Genomic DNA, 18,750 nt, shown 5'->3' with positions numbered 1-18,750 from the left:
CATGGACGAGCTCCTCCCGCAGGGCTGAGCCAGTGTGCTGAGCTCACTGGAGCAGAGGGAGGCCCTGCAGGATGAAGGCGCGCTTCCTAGACACGTCTATCCCAACACCACACCTGGATGGATGCCGAGCAGGTGGCCAGGCTCGATGCTGGCGTGTCAGGACCCGGCTACGCCGATGCCAGGCCACACTTCTGAGACGGAGGTGCTGTCACTACTGGATGACTTTGCGGTAGTGCTGCTTCAGTGGGGTGAGTCCAGGAAATCTGCCTTTCCCTAAACCCCCACCATTCAAGATCCTTCTCCCCTCCTGGAATATACTAGTGTTCACTTAGAAGTAAACTGTTCATGATTCTTGTTTGTTTTTATTATCATTATCATTCTAAACTTAACAGCATACAAAGGAAATTCCTGATCGAAACCATGCCAGGAGCCCGCTGTCCAAGGACACAACGATCGACGTACCTTCTTTCTGATCTGTAGGAAAGATCTATTCCCCATGTCAGTGACCTGCAAACCCGTTAAAGAAAACAGGATGACAGGACAACCTCAAAAGGCCCTTGACTCTTCTCGCCTAATGCATAGTGCTTCCCGGGACAGTGATGACCTCTGAGAGAGCTATCCCTGCGCATGGGGTGTGGGCACAGGGCCGGTCTCTAATCCGGAGGCATGGGCGGGCTGTATGTATCTGAGCTGCCAGGCTTTCTATGGAAGGAACGAGGCTGATGGTGAGCACGCAGCGCTAATTTCCAGGCTTGCTGCCCAGGGGGGAAGTCCTGCCGGAGGAGGGCTGCACCACACACAGGAGCTTTGCCACGTCCAGGGGATCGATGGGGTCCACGCCACTCACGCCCGCGCCCCCTGCACCCAGCAGGCCGCCAGGCATGTAGTAGGTGCTTAGTAAGTGCTTATTGAACTGGATGGCAAAGGGCTTCTCCTCGCTGTGTCTTCTCTGGTGTTCAGTGAGGTGAGTGCTCCAGCCAAACATTTCCCCGCACTCGTTACATCTGAATGACTTCTCCCCAGAGTGGATCTTCTGATGTTTGATGAGACAGTGATTCTGGCTAAAGGCTTTGCCGCATTCACCACATTTGTAGGGCTTCTCCCCGGTGTGGATGCGCTGGTGCACGATGAGGGACGAGTGGCAGCTGAAGGCCTTCCAGCAGCGGCTGCAGTCAAAGGGCTTCTCGCCCGTGTGGATGCGCTGGTGCACGATGAGGTAGGAGTGGGAGCTGAAGGCTTTCCCACACTCGTTGCACTTGAAGGGCTTCTCGCCGCTGTGGATGCGCTGGTGCACGACGAGGTAGGAGTGGCAGCTGAAGGCCTTGCCGCACTCGGAGCACTTGAAGGGCTTCTCGCCCGTGTGGATGCGCTGATGCAGGGTGAGGCGTGAGCGGCTGCTGAAGGCCTTCCCGCACTCGCCGCACTTGAACGGCTTGTCCCCGTTGTGGATCTTCTCGTGCACGGTCAGGGACGAGTGGCAGGTGAAGGCCTTGCCGCACGCGCCACACTGGTAGGGCTTCTCGCCAGTGTGGATGCGCTGGTGGCGCGTCAGGTGCGTCCTCTGGTTGAAGGCCTTGCCGCACGCGCCGCACTGGTAGGGCTTCTCGCCCGTGTGCACGCGCAGGTGCATGTTGAGCAGCGAGCTGCAGCTGAAGGCCTTCTCGCAGGCGCTGCACTTGTAGGGCCGCTCGCCTGTGTGGATGCGGTGGTGCACGTTCAGGGACGAGTGGCAGCTGAAGGCCTTCCCGCATTCGCCGCAGAAGAAGGGCTTCTCCCCGGTGTGGATGCGCTGGTGCTCCAGGAGATTGGTGCTCCAGGTGAAGGCCTTGCCGCACTCGTGGCACTTGTAGGCCTTCTCCCGGGCGTGCCACCGCCGGTGCAGGGTCAGAGCCGAGCTCTGCCCGAAGGCTTTCCCACACTCGGCACACGCGAAGAGGCCTTCCCCGGCGGCCACGCACCGCCGCCCGCTTGTCGGAGGGTGTTCGCTGCGGTCGCTGTTCCTGGCCAGGCCTCTCCCCTGGCCTCTCCGTGGCTTAAGGACCACCTCACCAGGCCGGAAACTCTCTGTAGGCCCGTCAGGAGGGTCTCCTTCTGCAGGAATGTTCTGGGGGGTGAAGGGGGTGCACCCAGGGGGTAAATCCTTCTCAGATGCCTTGTGGCCCTGCCAGCGCCCCTCTGGGCAAACACCCCCACAGCTGCCCGGTGCTGGCCTCTGGAGCACAGCTTCATCCCTGGGCACAGCAGCCCATGGGCCCTCGCGGGCCCTCCCATCACCCAGAGGGGGGCTGTGGATGCTGGACCTCACCAGTGGCTTGGTGATCGGCTCCTGGCATGGCTCTTCCTTGTAAACACCCTGCTGTTGACACCACTTGTCCTCCACCCCAGGCCCGGGCTCCCCTCCTATAAGGAAGAGGAAATGCAATCTTCCATAAGCAGGTGGAGGTGTGGCAGAACCCAAACTGAGGTCTGACAGGGGGAGGGGGGTGGGGGAGGTTCAGACAAGCACAGAAAGGAGAGGGCAGGCCAACAGCCAGAGCGCTAGAAGGCCTGAGGGGCAGAGCCCAGGGGCAGGCATCCCTGGTGAGACAGGCTACGAGCCCACCAGGCGGAGGTGGGGGAGACGGAACTCCAGACAGAGCCAGGGGGTGAGGGACGGAGCAGGGTCATGGGGTCTGCCAGTTGGACATGATTCACTTATTGAAACATCGACTGAAAGACCGCTGTGTGGGAACCGGGTGGGGGCCAGGTGTGAACACAGGGTAAGCACAAGCCCAGAAATGAGAATTACATGCAAATTCTCTGTGGTGCCAGAAGGGAAGAGTGCCCCCATACCGCCTCTCTGGTTTTTGCTTTAGAAGGCTTACAACTTACAACTGTAAATGTATGCTCTGGCCCTGAGACATATACACATCTTTTTATTTTTTAAAGATTTATTTATTTGAGACAGAGAGAGATAGAGAGAGAGAGAGAGAGAGAGAAAGCACAAGCAGAAGGAGTGGGAGAAGCAGACTCCTCAAGGAGCAGAGAGCCTGACATGGGGCTGGATCTTAGGACCCTGGGATCATGACCTGAGCCAAAGGCGGAGGCTTAACCGACTTAGCTGCCCAGGCCCCTGTACATATCTTTAAAAGCTAAATCCATCTCTTATCAGCTTTGCATCTCAGGAGGACCATCTACCTGGGAGCCACCTCTGCAAACTATGATCCCCATCTCTCCGCACCCCCAGGCTGACGCTGCTCTCTTCTCGGTGAAGGAGGCCCTGGACCCCAGTTCCACACATACTCCACACCCCCTTGCATCCAACAGGTGCCACTAGTGACATGTTCCCAGAGGTGCGGACATGACTGCTGTCTCCTGGCAGTTGAAGGCAGATGTCTTTGCCTGGTTTGCTCACCCCTATATTCCCAGCACAGGTCCCCATGCATAGTCGCTGCTCAATGTGGGCATTGAAGGAAGGAAGGGAAGCGGGACCACGTGGGGGTGGGGGTCGGGGAGTGGTCCTGGGAGGCAGGAGTCTGCATATCCTTCCACTGTGTGCCCCACTCACCTGAACAAGCCCCTCCAGGAACTTCTCCGGGCATCCACCACGGCTCCTCGCCTCGTTCCAGGTGGGAGATCACATCTGGCTTGCAGACAGGGGGCCCTGCTTGCAGGGGGAAGTGGTGTGTGTGGTTCTGTGTGCTGTGGCTTCTCGGGGCAGGGCTGTCCGGGCCAGCACTGAGAGGTGTGTGCCATACCCGGGGATGCGGGTCTTACATGTAGAACCCAAACTAAAGGGCGCACGCTGAGGACCCCATGGGGTCTTTCTCCCTTGGAAAGCTCCAGGGCAGGCTGGGCTCCCAGGCCCCTGTCCACCCCCTCCCTTTCTTCTGGTCCCACCTCAGGACCAGCCCCACCTCCAGGCAAGGATGCTGGTAGTAGTTACCATGCACTGCCCAGCCCCAACCGGAGCACAGCGGCCACATCTCCTACGTCCTGCAGGGACTGGCACCGAAGGGAGGCTTGGTAATAGCTATACTACGGCAGAATGCCCAGACTACACACCAAGCTTCCGGGAGCTGTCTTACCCAGGGCAAGAAGGTTCTGGTAGTTCTCCAGCATCACGTCACGGTACAAGGCCCTCTGAGGGGAGTCTAGCTGGCCCCACTCCTCCTGGGTAAAGTCCACAGCCACATCCTTGAAAGTCACCGATTCCTGGAATGACATGCACATTCTCATTCGCCCAGGATGGGAGTGATTCAGACTGTGTTCATGGTTCCAAGGGAGCCACATGTCGACTGAGGACCTCAGGAATGAAGGGTTAGCCTCAGGTGACCTTCTCCCGTGTATGGAAGTTGTGCTATGGGTGCCATCTGTCATACACACCACGCCTGGGCTGGGCATCACCATGCAGACCCTGGCCTTCTGGACTGGGATGGCCAAGCTAACTGGCCAGCCTGGATCCAGGTGCCTCCATGGGCTGGAGTCTCCTTGAGTTTTGGGTAAGATGCTATGCTTCCAGCATTAAGAATGTCAAATTTAAGAACTTGAAAGAAGAGTACAAAGAACCCAGAAACACCATCGTGAAAGGATCCTACTCTGGACAGGAAGCCATTATTACACCCTAAGGAAGGAAACTCTGTACTTATCAGCAAGTTCTGTCAGCAGTCGACCAAGGGAGCCACTCTGTGTTCTTTCTGCTCGCTTCCCACACCATCCCTTCCCACAGGACCCCTGCTCCCACCCTCCCCAACGCTGGTCACTGACACTTGCACACACTCCTCCTCTAGAACCCCTCTAGGCTCTTCTGCTGATCTGGGCTGCTCACCCACTCTGGAGCCTCCAGGCTGCCACCCCCAATGTTCCCTTCGCTCTTTACCCTCCAATCCCACTGTGGATCCCCCTTGCCAGCAAATAACCTCTCAAAGCCCATCTGAGTGCTGACCTAAGGTGGCAAGGGTGGTTGTCTCTTCAAAGATCTGGGCGCCATGGAACCCTGGTGTAAATGGTAGACAGGGCATTACATTAGATATAAGAACAAAGAAAAAGCCAAGTGGAGGAGGCCTGGCTCCCACTTTGTATTTGCTGGGAGTGACTGGCATGTGGCCAAGCTCCCAGAGGTCACCGGATTTCTCTGGAAATCTTGGATTTGCATCAGCATCCATGGTCAGGCACGGGGGTGTGGAATTTCAAACCCTGAGAGGCCTTGTGCCTACCAGGAGGTTGGGAAGAGTGGGGACATCCTTTGGGGTCACAAGAGCTTTGACCTTCAGCTCTAAAAGTGGCTTATACCTTTCTTTTCTTTCCTTTTTTTTCTAAGATTTTATTTATTTATTTGACAGAGAACCAGAGAGTACAAGTGACGGAAATGGCAGAGGCAGAGGGAGAAGCAGGATACCCGCTGAGCAGGGAGCTGGATGTGGGGCTTGATCCCAGGACTCTGGGATCATGACCTGAGCCAAAGGCAGATGCTTAACAACTGAGCCACCCAGGGGTCCCGGCTTATACTTTTAGATTGTTCTCAAAGCTGCTGCAGAGTGAACTCTGTCCCCCTGAAATTCCTATGTGGAAGCCCTCCTTTCCAACGTGATTGTATTTGGAGACAGGTCTATAGGAGGTAACTGAGGTTATGTTGGGTCATAAAAGTGGGCCCAGATCTGACAAGCCTCCCAAGAAGGGGACAGAAGAGCTCTCTCTTTCCATCATGCATTCTGAGGAAAGGAGGCCTGAGGGCACTGTGAGAGCCAGACAAAAAGACGCAGAAACTGGACCCTGCTGACACCCTGATCTCAGACTTCTCACCTCTGGAACTGTTAGAAAATCAATTTCTGTTGTTCAAGCTGCCAAGTCAGTGGTATTCTGTTATGGCAGTCGGAGCTCAGCCAACATAAAACAGTAGGAAAGATAAAGCCCATCTTTATACCATACACAAAACGCAACTCCAGGTGCAAGGATCTACATGTGGAGGCTTCTGGGAGACAACTCTGTAAGTTCCTGGATGGCATGACAGCAAACTCGAAGCCAGGAGGAGAAGATTTACATTTGCTCCATGAATGTTTACATTTTCTACACGTAGCACTGATAAATTGCTAAGAAGAAAGAAAAAAAAATGGGCATAGGGTAGAAGCAGACAATTCACAGAAGACTGGCAAATGATTAAGAAGCACAGGAGGAGGGATCCCTGGATGGCTCAGTGGTTTGGTGCCTGCCTTCGGCCCAGGGCGTGGTCCTAGAATCCTGGGATCGAATTCCACATTGGACTCCCTGCATGGAGCCTGCTTCTCCCTCTGCCTGTGTCTCTGCCCCCCCCTCTCTCTCTGTGTCTCTCATGAATGAATGGATGAAATCTTTAAAAAAAAAAAAAAAAAAAAGCAGCAGCAGTACATGAGGAGACAGTCACACTAGACATCCAGAAATGAGAAATAAAGCAGAAAGATACCATTTCACATGCAGCAGAGAGGCAAAATATGTAAAGCCTGGAAATACCAAGTGTGGGCTGGTCTATGAGGAAATGAGATGGTCTTACATCGCTGGACAGGTGTAAGGGGGACATCCATTCTGGAAAGCAAAACCTATTCTACTATCTCTAGTAAAGTTGAGAGTGTATGTTCCCTGTGCCTCAAAAGTCCACTATGAGATTCCTATCCAGTCTAGAGAGGCTGAGTAAACACCAGAAACGTCCTGAATGCCCATCAGTAGGGATGACATACACCAGGATACTGTGCAGCATTGAAAACGAATGCGGTGGAGTAATGTGGGGAGCTTTTAAGAGCACGGCAGTGAGTACAAGAGCAGGCCGAGGGCAACCAGGCCTGGTGTGATGTGACACAGTCCCGTGTGCAGTTTACAAATACTCATATGTACATCTAGCTCCATTCTCTGGTGCGTAAGGGCACAGGCTCCAAGCTCAGTAGCCTGGGTGGGCCCCCTACTCCCACCCTTACTAGCTATGTGAGTTGTGCAGGGGAGGGGGGCTCTGTTCTCTTGTTGCCAATAGCACTGGTGTCATTGCATCACAGTGAGGATTAATGAGTTAGTATGTAGGAAGCCCTCATCCAAGGGCCTGGCAGATGGCAGGTGTCCAATGATGTTTGCTGTTAGTCACCGTCCTCTGAAATTGTCACACATTGAGGGGGGCAGGAGAGGAGGGAGACGAGGATGGGGAGGGAGGGGGGGGAGGATGCAAAAAACATCTTGCATTTACCTGTAAGGTTTTGGGTTGTTTATTTTTTTAAGATTTTATTTATTGAGAGAGAGAGAGAGAATGTGAGAGAGCATGAGTGAGTGGTGGGGAAGGGCAGAGGAAGAGGGAGAAGCAGGCTCCCCACTGAGCAGGGAGCCCAATGCAGGGCTTGATCCCAAGACCCTGATCTCAAGGACCCGAACCAAAGGCAGATGCTGTGCCACTGGGGCTGCCCAAATGTGAATGGTCTTAACACTCTGACTGAAAATAAGAGATTGTCAAGTTGAATTTAAAAATTAAGACCCAACCATACGTTAGCTATAGAAACCCATTTTAAAAATAAAGACAAAGGTAAACTAAAAGTGGAAGAATGGGAAAAGATATACTCTGCAAATACTAATCAAAAGAAAGCTGCAGTGGCTATATTAATATTAGACAAAGCAGATTTTGGAGCAAAGGAGATCATCAGAGACCAAGAGAGATGTTATATAATCATCATTACATGATTACATAATGGTCATTATCACAACAGCAATTCCTTAAGAACTCACAACAATCTTAACTATAAATGTATCTACTAATAGAGTTTCAAAACACATAAGGCAAAAACTTGATAGGACTGAAAAGAAAAACAGACAAATCAACGATTATACTTGGTAATTTTAACAGTAATCTCTCTCAATAATTGCTAGAACTCAAAAACAGAAAATATGTAAGGATACAGAACAATTGATTAACACATCATTCTACTGGACTTAATTGACATTCACAGAATACTATAGTTGACAAAAGCAGAAGACATATTCTTTTCAAGTGCATACAGAACATTTACCAAGATAAACCACATTCTGGGCAATAAAATAAATCTTAGTAAATCTGAAAAAATTCAAATTATATAAAGTTCCTTCTTCAACTACAACAGAATTAAATTAGAAATCTCTAATAGATATCTGGAGGGACACCTGGGTTGGTGGCTCAGCGGTTGAGCATCTGCCTTCGGCTCAGGGCATGATCCCGGGATCTGGGATCCAGTCTCGTATTAGGCTCCCTGTGAGGAGCCTGCTTCTCCCTCTGCCTATGTCTCTGCCTCTGTCTCTCTGAGTCATGAATAAATAAATAAATCTTTAAAAAAAAAAAGGAAGAAAGATATCTGGAAAAAATCCTCCAAATATTTGGAAATTAAAAACATTCCTAAATAACACATGGTTGAAGAAGAAATCACAACAGAAACTGGATCTATTTTGAACTGAAAAAATGAAAATACAACATAAAATCGGGGATGTAGCTAAGGCAGTGTTTAGAGGGAAATGTATAGCATTGGATGCTATATGAGAAAAGAAGAAAGGTGCCAAATCAATATCTGTTTCAACTTTAAGAAACCAAAATAAGTAAAGGAAGGAAATAATAAGAACCTTAAATAAATGGAACAGGACAGAAAAGCAATAGAGAAAAATCAATGAAACCAAAGATGGCTCTTGGAAATGATAAGATCGATAATTAAATAAACATTTACTACTATCTGACTCAACAATTCCACTTAGATATATATTCGAGAGAAATTAAAACACAAGTCTAGGGGATCCCTGAGTGGCTCAGCAGTTTAGCACCTGCCTTCGGCAGAGGGCGTGATCCTAGAGTCCCGGGATCAAGTCTCACATCGGGCTCCCTGCATGAAGCCTGCTTCTTCCTCTGCCTGTGTCTCTGCCCCCTCTCTCTCTGCGTGTCTCTCATAAATAAATAATCTTAAAAAATAAAAAATAAAATAAAACACATGTCTATACTTGTATTCAAACATTTAGAGCAAGTTTACTTGTAATAGCCCAAACCTGGAAACAACCTAATATCTCTCAGCTGATGGATGGATGAACAAATTATAAATGCCCATATGATGGTGTTTGGGGCTGAGTTGTGACCCCTCCAAATTCATAGGTTGAAGCCTTTGCCCCAGTACCTCAGAAAAGCATGCTTGGAGATAGGATCCTTAAAGAGATAATGAAGGAAAAATTAGATCATTTTGATGAGCCATCATCCAACAGGAGTGATGTCCTTATAAAAAAAGAAAACTTTGAATCAAATACGTACAGAGAAAGACCATGTGAAGACACTGAGAAAAGGTATCTTCACAACGCAAGAAGAGAGGCCTCAGAAGAAACCAACCCTGCTGACATCTTGATCTTGAACTTCCTGAATTGAGACAATAAACTTTTGCTGTTTAAGCCATCTGTAGCACTGTTATGGCAGCCCTTGTAAACTAATACAAATGGTATATTACTCAGCAACAATAAAGAACAAATTACTGATTCACATAAAGAACTCAAAAGCACTATGCTAACTGAAATTAGAAACCAAAGACTATGTGGGGCACCTGGCTGGTTCAGTTAGTAAAGCAAGCGACTCTTAATCAAGGTGAGGTTTAAGCCCTGCATTAAGTGTAGATTACTTAAAAATAAAATCTTTTAAAAAAAGAAACTAAAGACTATATATACTATATATTTCCATATGAAATTCTTAAGAAGGCAAAATTGTGGTTGCCAAGGGGTGGGGGTGGGGAGAGGACTGCTGCAAAGGGGCATGAAGGGAACTTTTTGGGTGATGGAAACATTTTAGGTTATGATTGTGGTGCTGGTTACACAACTGGTTACACAAACTCATCAAATCCTCTATTTAAAATTGGAGAACTTTACTGTATATAAATTATACCTCAGTAAATGTGATCCAAAAAAGCCACTGGATTTCAGGAAGACAAGGTGGGGGTGATGACACATGCTGAGAACATGCCCATAGCTGAGGCATGCAGGAATAACACATAATGATCATGGCATTAGCAGGGGAAATGAAAAACATGGGCAGAAACAAAGCTCCAGAGATATCAGAATGTGGTGCTGGAGAAAGGGGGCTGTCAGAGGCCACATGTCTTCCGTGTGGGGGTGTCGACAGGTAAGGGCAGGGTAGGACCTGAGCCTTGCACAGGCTGTCTGGTGGCTATTTACACTGAGAGAAGTCCATGTCCCATGCATCTTCATTCTGTAAGATAGGAAACAAACCCCAGGGGATCAAATGCCAATGTGTGGTAATGAAACTAGTGGGGAAGTCAGACCAGATCGTGCAGGATGTCTCAGGAGAGCAAAACACTTGACTGTGAGTCTGAGTGGGGCTGCCAGGCAAGAAGAGTACTGAGAAGAGGAGGACCAGTTACTCAAGGCTCTAAGAAGTTGATATTTTAGGAATAACACCTATGCACAAGAAGGGTACTACCCTGAGGTAATCACTCACAAGCGCACACATGCACTTCTTGCTGAACCATCTGTGGGTAAGTTGCAGACATCACAACATCTCACCCTATGGGCTTCACCTTGTACGTTCTAAGTATATTCTCCTACCCAATCACAGTGGTATCATCACACCCAAGAAATGTAATGTTGATGCTATGTGATCTAAGATAAATCCATTTTCAAATTTCCTCAATTGTCCCAAACTGCCTTTGATTGAGGGTTTTTTCAATTTTTTTGGATCTATGACCTGTCAAAGATCACGTACTACATTTGACTATCAATAGTCTCTTGAGCGTGTTCTAGAATGACAGAGCATTCTAACACATGACAGTAGCTAGGCACATCTCAGGATGTGTTTTAGAGTTATTTCTATTTTTCTGTAATCAGATTCCTTTCAAGTGGGAGGCTAACACAATCACAAAATCCTGAAAGAATCAAAGGACCCTCAACGCTCCAGACTTTTTCACTACTGTACTCTCTTATCAACTGTACTCTTTCAAATACTGTGAGGGATGAGGGTGGTTTAGGTGGTTGAGTAAGATAAATAAGTCTGTGAAAGGGGGGATTTGGGGCCCACTTTAGCTGCACAAGTGGCCCCATGCCAATTCCTTGCTGAGCTCCCAGATCCTCTAAAACTCCAGTTTTTTCCTTGACAGCCTCATTCCAGGGGCCCCTCCCAGAGGAAAAGGCACACAGGGATGCAACCCCCTCCGAACACTCTTACCCTGGAGCTACCATGCAGCCTTCTTTCAGCTGTTTTGCACTCCCCTGCCTGATTCCATCCCAGAAAACTCCCCCAGGTGAGGACCATGCCCTAAGTCTGCATGTGGAGGTGACTGAAGTGATCTCATATGAGCTGTCATCTACTTGCTCGGGATCCACTAAAATCAGTCCTCAGAGCTCCTGGTATGGTGCTGGGCAAACAGGTCCTGGGCAAATGACTCACCAAATGAGCTGAATCAGGGGAGAAGAGACACTTCAAGGGCACACCTGGACTCTCTCCAGCCAGAGCTGTTCCCCTGCCCAGAGCGTCCCCAGGAAGGGAGAACGGCCCCCCAGACTGGGAGTGGGGGAGGGGGACCCTTTGGGTGAAGATTCCAGGCAGGGGAAAAGTGCGAACCCTCTTCATTAAGAACGAGATGTTCAGAAGGAAGAAAAGACAACCACTCACCTCGGACCTGGCTTCCAGGAGACCCTGATCCAATTTATCCTCTGGATTCTTTTTGAGGGTAAGGGCAGGCTCCTGAGAGGACCGAGCTGGGGAGGAGAAATGAGTCAAAGGGGCTGCTCTGCCCATAGCCCCCGGTGCAGGGCTGAGCTGAAGCCCACTCCACCCCTAGCACCGGGCAGGCTCGGAGAGGACTCAGGAACCGCCCCCGCGGGTGGGGTGGGGAGCGAGCCCCAATATCGGCACAATCTGGAGGAAGAACACTGCCCTTGTTTGTCTTCCTCTTCAGCATGCTTGAGAACTGGAAACGAACGGGTGTGCACGGTGAGAGGCAGGAGGCCCGACTCTGCCAAGTGCTTCTGGGACACTAGCCCGACCTGAGTGTCCGCCTCCTCGAGCCAGGTCCACAGACCCAGTGACTAGACGAGCCAACTGTACCTGTCTCCCGGGGCTTCGGGGCAGGGGTCTCCATGGCGCCCTCGGCAGCGTTCCCCCGGCCGTGCGCGGCTCTGCAGCCTCCCGGGCCCCAGGCCAGGCCCAGGGGCGCGGGTCCTGCTGCTGGGGCTCAGGGGCAGCCTGCAGGGGGGCCCCGGGGCGAGGCCCCCGCACTCCCGGCTGCACGGTCACGGTCACGCCCGCGGAGCCCCCTGCGCCGCTCCCCGCCCCCAAGGTCGGGGTCAGGCAGGCTCCGCAAGCGCCCCACACCCCAGCCTGCGCTCACGCCCCATCACCCGCGCCCCGCGCAGCCCGGCACACTCCTCCCGGGACACTGCGGGCCGGGAGCACCGCCGGGCTCGGGCTCAGCCGTCCGGAGCCAGCTGGCGCAGAGCGCGGCCGGCAGACAGGCCCCGCGGTGGACGGACAGACCGGCCGACGGTGGCACAGATGCGCGACCAAGCGGACCGGCCTCCCACAAAAGCCGACCGACTGCCACAAAGGAGCAACCCGGCGACCGCCGCCGGAAAGTGCGCCTGCGCGCATCGGACGCGAACTACAACTTCCGGTAGCCTTTGCGTTTCGCTGGCGCGGACTCCATTTCCCAGAGGGCGTTGGGGTCCCAGAGCCGCCCTTGCGCCAAGCAAACGAGCTTATGGCACAGCCTTCTGGGAAATGTAGTTCCCGGCACAGCGGCCAAACACTCTGGCCCCGCCCCAATCTCCCTTGCCCCTATTGCTGCCGAAGGCGCTTGTGTTTCGGTGAGTGTGTGTTTATGTGGGTCAGCGTTTGCTGTATATGTTCCTCGGTGTGTCACCAGTGTGTCTGTGTGTACCCACAGTGCTTATCAGTGTGTGCATTTTTGTGAATCTATGCCCCAGTGTACATATTTATGTCACTGTGGGTCTCATAGTTCTGGTTGTGTGACTGTATGTAAATCAGTGCAGTTCCAGAGATTCTATATTGAGTGCTCTGTCCACTCGTATCTCTACCTACCAGTCCTGAAAAGTAACAAGACAGTAGCTACAATGATGTGTCCAGACTAAAATAAGGATGTGGATGGGAGGGTACAGTTACTGCTTTATAATTCTTGAGCTGTGAAAAGCATTTAATTGACAATAGGTAGTGTAAGACTCTCACGTATTTAAGGAGATGTCCTAAGTTACTTTCTGACTTCTTAGGGTCATCCATGTAAAATCCTGAGGGCTGATTAGCAGGGCCATATGAAGTTACAGCAAAATATGGGTACATATACCATTTTAAAAGTAAAAAGCTGGGCAGCCCTGGTGGCGCAGCGGTTTGGCGCCGCCTGCAGCCTGGGGTGTGATCCTGGAGACCCTGGATCGGGTCCCACATTGGGCTCCCTGCGTGGAGTCGGCTTCTCCCTCTGCCTGTGTCTCTGCCTCTCTCTCTGTGTGTGTCTCTATGAATAAATAAATTTAAAAAAAAAGTAAAAAGCCCACAGTGTGTACAAATGTCAACTTACTGTGTTATATGCCTGAAACTAATATAAAGTACATCAATTATACCTCAAAAAAAAATTAAAAGCACTTAAAATAATAGGAATATTTTAAAGACCAAAACACATTAAACATTAATAATGTCTTATTACATTAATGTTTGGTGTTATAACCTAAATTCTTTTTCCAAGTACCTGTACAGGTAGCTTGTATCCCACTAGTCCTCTTGCCAAGAATAGTTATAAACTTGCATAGAGGAATGGATCTCAAGCAGATAATGGGCTGATGATACAGAGGCCAGAGTTTGAGGACTTCTGGAAAGATTCTAAATTGAGAGCAAAAATCCAGGAACTTGGAGATAGTCAAATAAGGGTAAGCCTAAAAATCTGCATAAAAATTCCCCTTGAATTCTGGGGATCCCTGGGTGGCTCAGTGGTTGGGCACCTGCCTTTGGCCCAGGGCATGGTCCTGGTCCTGGTCCTGAATTCCACATCGGGCTCCCTGCATGGAGCCTGCTTTTCCCTCTGCCTGTGTCTCTGCCTCTTTCTCTCTCTCTGTGTCTCTCATGAATAAATAAATAAATAAATAAATAAATAAATAAATAAATAAATAAAATATTTTTTAAATTCCCCTTAAATTCTTGAGTGACTACTACACTGCATATGACTTCAAGGATGTTTTCCTCTAAGCATCACTTGGAAGGCTAAAAAGCTGAGTGGAGATCTCAACAGTTTGGTATTTAACTCTCACCAATGGATTTATTAAATACCTGGAGCTTTCCATTGGAATCCCAGAAGATGCAGGTCTTAGTGGTAAAGATATAGCCCAATGTTAAGGGCTGTGTTCTAGGACTAAGGGCAAAACTAAAACAGACCTTCCTTAAAAACAAAACAAAAAAAAAGCCTAAAACCAAGATCTCAGAGGATCATTGTGAACAATTTAACTGCCTGCCTGAATGAAACTCAACACTCTTTAAAGGAAGATAACAGAATCCAAAATCCTTTCACAGGATCATCCACAATGGCAACTATAAATTAAAATATTACTAGACATGCAAAAAACCAGAAGAGAATGACCCATAGTTGAGAAAAAAAAAGTTTATGTGAAGAAACCCACAGAAGACTCATATGAAGGAATTAGCTAAGAGTTTGACAAAACTATCAAAATTATGTGAAATAATTTACAAGAAAAGACAGGTCAAACAAGTAAGTGGATGAGGAAGCTCATCCGAGGAATGGATCTTTAAAAAGAACCAATTGAAAAATTCATTGATGAAAATGGGCCAGTAGAAATTATCCTAACTGAAATAGAGTAAGAAAATGAAGTGGGGATTAAAAAAATAAAAAAACACAGAACAAATCATCTGAGATTTGTGGGACAATGTGATCATGGTCCAACACAATACCTCTTCAACTTTTTGGTCTTAGGAGCCCTTTACACTCTTAAAATTACTGGGAATCTAAAGGGTTTTTGCTTATGTGAATTATATCTATCTCTACGGCATTTGAAAATAAAGTTGAGGAATGTTAGAAAAATTTATTTATTCAACAAAATAAGCCAAATAAATGTTGTATTAGTTTCCCAGAGCTGCAAAATACCAAAAAAAATTTTTTTAAACATTTCATTTATTTATTCATGAGAGACATAGAAAGAGAGAGAGGCACAGACACAGGTAGAGGGAGAAGCAGGCTCCATGCAAGGAGCCCGACATGGGACTCAATCTTGGATCTTCAGGATCATGCCCTGGGCTGAAGGCGGCACTAAACCACTGAGCCACCAGGGCTGCCCAAACTAAGTGGTTTAAACAACAGAAGTGTATTGCCTTGTTGTTCTGGAGACTAGAAATCTGAGATCCAGGTGTCAACAGGGCTGGTCCTTCTGAGGATTATGAGGAAGAATCTGTTCTATGATTCTCCCATAGCTTCTGGTGGTTTGCTTCAATCTTTCTTATTTCTTGGCTTATAGAAGCATCACTCCAATTCCTGCCTTCATCTTCACATGGCATTCTTCCTGTGTGTGTGTGTGTGTCTGCCTCCAAATTTCCCCTTCCTATAAAAACGCTAGTAATATTGGATTAGGGCCTACTCTAAAGACCTCATTATATTTTAATTTATTTATTTATTTTATTCTTATTTATGTATTTGAGAGAAGAAGAGGGAGAGAAAGAGAATCTACAATGTCTCCCCATTGAACAGGGAGCCCAACATGGGGCTTGAGCCCATGATCCTAAGATCATGACTGAACTAAAACCAAGAGTTGGATGCTTAACCAACTGAGCCACCCAGGAGCCCCTAAAGGCCTCATTTGAATTCGAATGCCTCTGCAAAGACTTTATCTCTAAGTAAGGTCACATTCTCACATACCAGGCATTAGGACCTCAACATATGAATTTTGGGCGTGTACACAATCTATAACACATTTTAACATATTCCATTTGTAAAATGGAATAAAAATCCTGTATTTTGGCTGTTGGTGGTTGCTGGTGGTGTGGTGCTTCTTAAGACTGCTTTCTGAGGAGCCACTCAGCAGCCAACATGTCTAACAGAAACAATAATAAACTGCCCAGAAACCTGCCACAGTTACAGAATCTGATCAAAGCAGGATCTGCCAGCCTACATCGAGGAGTTTCTACAGCAGTATAATCACTCCAAATCCAATGTGGAGATTTTCAAATTACAACCAAATAAACCTAGCAAAGAATTGGCAGAGCTAGTGAGGTTTATGGCATAGATTGGTCACTGCTATCCAGAACACTTAAGTAACTTTCCTCAAGAGCTGAAAGATCTCTCCTACAATCACAGTCTTGGATCCAGATCTTTGAATAACATTTTGCAAAGCTTTGATCTTGCTGAGAAATAAGAATCTCGTCAATCCATCAGGTTTGCTAGAACTCTTCTTTGAACTTCTGCATTGCCATGATAATCTTCTGCGAAACACTTTATTTTTTAAAAAGATTTTATTTCTTTATTCATGACAGACACAGAGAGAAAGAGAGAGGCAGAGACACAGGCAGAGGGAGAACTAGGCTCCATGCAGGCAGCGTGATGTGGGACTGGATCTCGGGTCTCCAGGATCACACCCCGGGCCGAAGGTGGTGCTAAACCGCTGTGGTGCTAAACCGCTGGGCCACTTGGGCTGCCCCTGTGAAAGACTTTATTTTTTATTTTTTTTAAAGATTTATTTATGAGAGAGAGAGAGAGAGAGAGAGGCAGAGACACAGGAGGAGGGAGAAGCAGGCTCCATGCCAGGAACCCGAAGCGGGACTCGATCCCAGGACTCCAGGACCGCACCCTGGGCCAAAGGCAGGTGCTAAACCATTGAGCCACCCAGGGATCCCTGTGAAAGACTTTATACACACATATTGTCACTGATATCAAGAATATAAATACAAAACAGAAGAACAATAAAGTGAATATTGTGTTGCAGAATTTCATGTATACCATGTTAAGAGAGCAATGCAACTGCAGCCAAGATATCTTTGGATGTGATGACTGAACTCTACAGAAGAAACATCTGGAATGATGCCAAAACTGTCAATGTGATCACAACTGCATGTTTCCCTAAGGTCACCAAGATATTAGTTGCTGCTTTGACATTTTTCCTTGGGAAAGATGAAGAGGAGAAACAGGACAGTGACTCAGAATCCGAGGATGAAGGACCAACAGCAAGAGACCTGCTAGTGCAAATGCCACGGGGAATAAAAGCTCCAAACACAAGAAAAAGTTGGAAAAGGCTATGAAAGTGCTCAAGAAAAAAAAAAAAAAAAAGAAACCAGAGGTGTTTAACTTTTCAGCTATTCATTTGATTCATGATCCCCAAGATTTTGCAGAAAAATTCTAAAACAGCTAGAGAGCTGTACAGAGAAGTTTGAGGTGAAAATAATGCTCATGAACCTCATCTCCAGATTGGTGGGAATTCAGGAGCTTTTTCTCTTCAACTTCTATCCCTTTGTGCAAAGGTTTCTGCAGCCCCACCAAAGAGAAGTAACGAAGATCCTTCTGTTTGCTGCCCAAGCGTTTCATCACTTAGTACTCCCAGAGATCATTCAGTCAATGCTCATGACTGTGGCCAACAATTTTATCACTGGCAAGAACTCTGGGGAGGTCATGACAGTAGGAATCAATGCTATAAAAGAGATAACAGCTTGATGTCCTCTAGCCATGACTGAAGAACTTCTCCAAGATCTGGCTCAGTATAAAACACACAGAGATAAGAATGTGATGATGTCTGCTAGAACTTTGATTCAGCTCTTCCAAACAGTGAATCCTAAGATGTTGCAGAAGAATTTCCGGGGTAAGCCTACAGAGGCCTCCATAGAAGCAAGAGTGCAAGAATATGGAGAATTAGATGCTAAAGATTACATTCCAGGAGCAGAAGTTCTAGAAGTTGGAAAAGAAGAGAATTCTGAAAATGTTGAGGATGGGTGGGAAAGCACCAGTCTCAGTGAGGAGGCAGATGCTGATGGTGAGTGGGTTGATGTGCATCACTCTTCTGATGAAGAGCAGCAAGAAATATTCAAGAAGCTCAACAGGATGCCCATGGGGGAGCGGAAAGCCAAAGCTGCAGCCATTAGCACAAGCTGAGTTCTAACTCAGGAAGTCTTCCAGAAAGTCCGCATAGCCCAAATGAGGAAAAAACTCAACACTAACTCAGGGAAAGCCCAAAAGAGGAAATATATTGAAATAGATAGTGATGAGGAGCCCAGGGGTGAGTTACTTTCTCGTCGGGACCTTGAACGCATTCATAAAAAGCCAAAATCTGACAAGGAGACAAGACTAGCCACAGCAGTGGCTGGGAAGACAGACCGAAAATAATTCATGAGGAAGAAAACCAAAATGAACCCATTTTCCAGTTCCACAAATAAAGAGAAGAAAAAACAGAAGAACTTTATGATGATGCGATATAACCATAACGTCTGGTCAAAAAACAAGCATTCCTTCCGTGAAAAGCAGCTGGCACTACGAGATGCACTTTTGAAAAAGAGAAAAAGAATAGGGATCCCTGGGTGGCGCAGGGATCCCTGGGTGGCGCAGCGGTTTGGCGCCTGCCTTTGGCCCAGGGCACGATCCTGGAGACCGGGGATCGAATCCCACATCGGGCTCTGGGTGCATGGAGCCTGCTTCTCCCTCTGCCTGTGTCTCTGCCTCTCTCTCTCTCACTGTGTGCCTATCATAAAAAAAAAAAAAAAAAAAAAAGAATGAAGTAACCTCCAAGCAAGTTTTCCATTCCAAGAAGAATGCTAAGTTTGTATCA

At 48.1% G+C, this 18,750-nt stretch overlaps 1 protein-coding gene and 1 pseudogene across 4 annotated transcripts; one reads left to right on the top strand and one right to left on the bottom strand.

Moving 5' to 3' along the window:
- Window positions 1-342: 342 nt before the first annotated feature.
- On the bottom strand, window positions 343-12,566 carry ZNF74 (zinc finger protein 74). Of its 4 annotated transcripts, none has more exons than XM_038575935.1 (6): window positions 12,041-12,566; window positions 11,606-11,691; window positions 4,068-4,194; window positions 3,548-3,646; window positions 2,306-2,400; window positions 343-2,104 (listed from the first exon to the last, which is right to left on the bottom strand). In XM_038575935.1, the coding sequence occupies exons 1-6, from the start codon at window positions 12,072-12,074 to the stop codon at window positions 740-742; spliced, it is 1,806 nt and encodes a 601-aa protein (XP_038431863.1). In that variant the 5' UTR covers window positions 12,075-12,566; the 3' UTR covers window positions 343-739. The 4 variants fall into 4 exon arrangements, with proteins under 4 accessions (XP_038431863.1, XP_038431864.1, XP_038431861.1 ...); XM_038575936.1 differs by having other exon boundaries at window positions 3,548-3,643; window positions 12,041-12,565; XM_038575933.1 differs by having other exon boundaries at window positions 11,606-12,566.
- Window positions 12,567-16,031: 3,465 nt separating this feature from the next.
- LOC100684787 lies at window positions 16,032-18,485 on the top strand (annotated as a pseudogene).
- The last annotated feature ends 265 nt before the right edge of the window (window positions 18,486-18,750 follow it).

The sequence above is a fragment of the Canis lupus genome, chromosome 26 (assembly GCF_011100685.1).
Source record: "Canis lupus familiaris isolate Mischka breed German Shepherd chromosome 26, alternate assembly UU_Cfam_GSD_1.0, whole genome shotgun sequence".
Taxonomy (NCBI): domain Eukaryota; kingdom Metazoa; phylum Chordata; class Mammalia; order Carnivora; family Canidae; genus Canis; species Canis lupus.
The sequence above is the reverse complement of the archived record's forward strand: the minus strand, read 5'-3'. Positions and strand labels throughout refer to the sequence as shown.